Genomic DNA, 2,761 nt, shown 5'->3' on the forward strand with positions numbered 1-2,761 from the left:
ACCAATAGACTACAGGAATATAGCAAGCAGCTCAGCTAGAAAGTGGAGAAGCTAGAGTGGAGTGACCTATTGATTCTTCATTCCTGATTCTACTTATTACTTAATTTTTATTCCCTTTTATGTCTACTGCCCGCATGCGGACCAGTAGACACTTTGTTATCATCTCGCTTGTCCGTTTTTACTGCCGCTTGTGGGCAGTAGACACTTTACTGTCAACTCTCTTTGTGTCTACTGCCCGCTTACGGAGACAGTAAACACTTAGCTCTCATCTCTCTTAGTTGTAAGAGTTAATTAAGTTTGAGGAATGATGGGATACCATTGCATCACCAGCTAAAGATATAAATGAACACCATACAGTCTTCCAAAAGTAAGCCTACGGAATATATTATGTCTAGCTTTGCCACAGAGAGAACTAAAAAGTCAACAATCATTTTAATTGTAGCCGGCCTACAATTATTCATGTAAATTTCAAATAGGCCTAGAGAAAGCATGGATGGGTTATTATGTTTTAAAGCTTAATGATATGCTTATCTGATCCACTATAACCCATCCAATAATTGTAACACGACCTAAAAAGTAACCAAGCGAAAAGTCAATCAGAAATTTTACAATAATTCGAGTTGCTATAATTTACAATAATCGAGTCCCCACTTACTTATACATATGCTAAAAAGCATACATTATATTTACATAATAATATTTGCATACGTCACCACTGAAAATGGTATTCTGCCGTGGATATTTGGTCTACAAATACAGTACCTGTTGAGTGAGTGATCGATTGATTAATTAATCTGGGTTCAAAACGACAACTAGTCATGGTCAGCTAAAAATGTAGTGACTAGTCGGTTGCTGTAACAACTGTTGGTGAGTTATGGCTGCAATTTTTATCTGGAATATTTGTAAATTCAAAAATAGCTTTGGAATGTGTTTACATCGTAATTTTAATCTTCGTATATTAGGTAAATACGATAACTATAGACTATGCGCACACATCTGTACAAATTATTATGGAACGCTAAAATAAATAATATATGACTGTTCGAAATTTGCCCTTTTGTCATTCCATATAAATTTGGTTTCCTTAAAATCGTTACGCTGCCGCAAAGCGTTTTCAGTGCAATCATTGTACTACGTAGCAGTCCCCGACGCAATCGGCAAGGCTCCGCGATTTGACCGAACAATCAGCTGACGGCGATATCATGAATCGATTGTATGAAAACCAAGCTATGTATTTTCCAAGTAAAACTATCAAAGGCGAACACATGCTGCGAAACAAAAAATACTTTTAAAAATCTAATAAATAACATTTCAAGTATAAGGACTCACTACAGTTATAAACCTCAAAGAATACTGTTGGTGAGACAAATACTGCCAGAAAAAAAAAAAACAAACAAAAAACAAAAAAAAAAACAAACAAAAAAACAGGCTATTCAACTCTAAAGCGTATATTGTACTTAATTTGGACATCATGATCTTACATCATCATTTTGAACGTTCATTCTCCAGAGCGACTGATAGGTTAGGTGGTACATTAAAGCTTTCGGTTGCACAACGACAGTAGGCAGTTTTCGCCGACGACGTTAACTTTAACTTTAACGGATGACGTCATAATTTATTTATTTTCCGTTGTGGAGTACGGTAATTTCAGAATTTAACAATCTCGACCGTACGTTAGTTACGGGTTTGCGCAGGCGTATTTCGATTTGTTTACAAAAGGGTTGGAACTATCGCGCTGCATGCTGGGTACTGACGTTAAAGTTAAGGTTAACGTCGTGCGGCGAAAACTACCTAATAGGTGCATGCGCAACCCGTAACTAAGGTACGTCGAGCACGTAAAATCTTCAATTTAACATACTCCGCAACGCAAGATGAATAAATAATGACGTAATTCGTTAAAGTTTAGGTTAACGTCCTGCGGCAAAAACTACCCATTACTTGCGCCTAGAACGTAATGACGTCACTAAATAGTCGCCTGCGCATGTCAGAACGTTATCACGTGGATTCTAGGACGCAATTTGGCCCGAATCGACGTTATGAGAAAACGTAGGATGGTCTAAGTTAAGTGAATTAGATCTAAAGTTATGTCGTGGCCCAAATCGAAAGTTCTAATATAATATTATACGGTTAGTCGAAAAATTTCATTCTCCAGTACGGCTTTATTGTTTCGTTGGCTGTGAAATCAAAAGTAGGCCGAATGTCACGAAGACCTTTCATTATCTTAACCACCTGTTGAGCGTCATCCAATGCTCGATGCAACTGACCTTCTACTGGAAGCTCTGAAATGTATGATTGTAATTTAAATAATAATTATAATAAAAATAATAAAATAATAATAGTATTAATAAAGGTAATATATATATACATATAGATAAGATATATATATATATATATATATATATATATATATATATATATATATATATATATATCTTTCTTTCATAGAACCACTTCTTTCCAGCACAATATTCAATATACTGGTCCTAAGCTATGGAACAATCTCCCTCACTCACATTTATAATTCCTACCCTAAAAAACTTCTGTTCAAGACTAAAAAAAAACATCTCTTATCAAGTTATACATAATTTTCCCCTTTTACCCATTCTCCATTACCAACTCGTTACATTTTGCTTTTGTCCTACAATTATAAAAGAAAAAAAATTGCATTTCTGAGCATCCTCGGGTTGTCTGCTTTGTCTGTCCTGTCTCCTGTTGTCCTGTCCTGTTCTGTTTTGGCTTTGGTTTTTCTGTGTGTTTATTT

At 35.5% G+C, this 2,761-nt stretch overlaps 1 protein-coding gene across 1 annotated transcript in view; it reads right to left on the reverse strand.

Annotated features, from left to right (window-relative positions):
• Positions 1 to 1,639: 1,639 nt before the first annotated feature.
• LOC117108465 (3'-5' exoribonuclease 1-like) overlaps positions 1,640 to 2,761 on the reverse strand; it is a 9,514-nt gene continuing 8,392 nt past the window's right edge. Inside the window, exon 6 of the mRNA XM_033250482.1 lies at positions 1,640 to 2,279. Within this exon, the coding sequence (XP_033106373.1) occupies positions 2,128 to 2,279 (152 nt within the window). The 3' untranslated portion in view covers positions 1,640 to 2,127. The remainder of the gene's footprint in view (positions 2,280 to 2,761) is intronic.

The sequence above is a fragment of the Anneissia japonica genome, unplaced genomic scaffold, assembly GCF_011630105.1.
Source record: "Anneissia japonica isolate Jap-2015-1 unplaced genomic scaffold, ASM1163010v1 scaffold26_len2425191_cov177, whole genome shotgun sequence".
NCBI lineage: Eukaryota > Metazoa > Echinodermata > Crinoidea > Comatulida > Comatulidae > Anneissia > Anneissia japonica.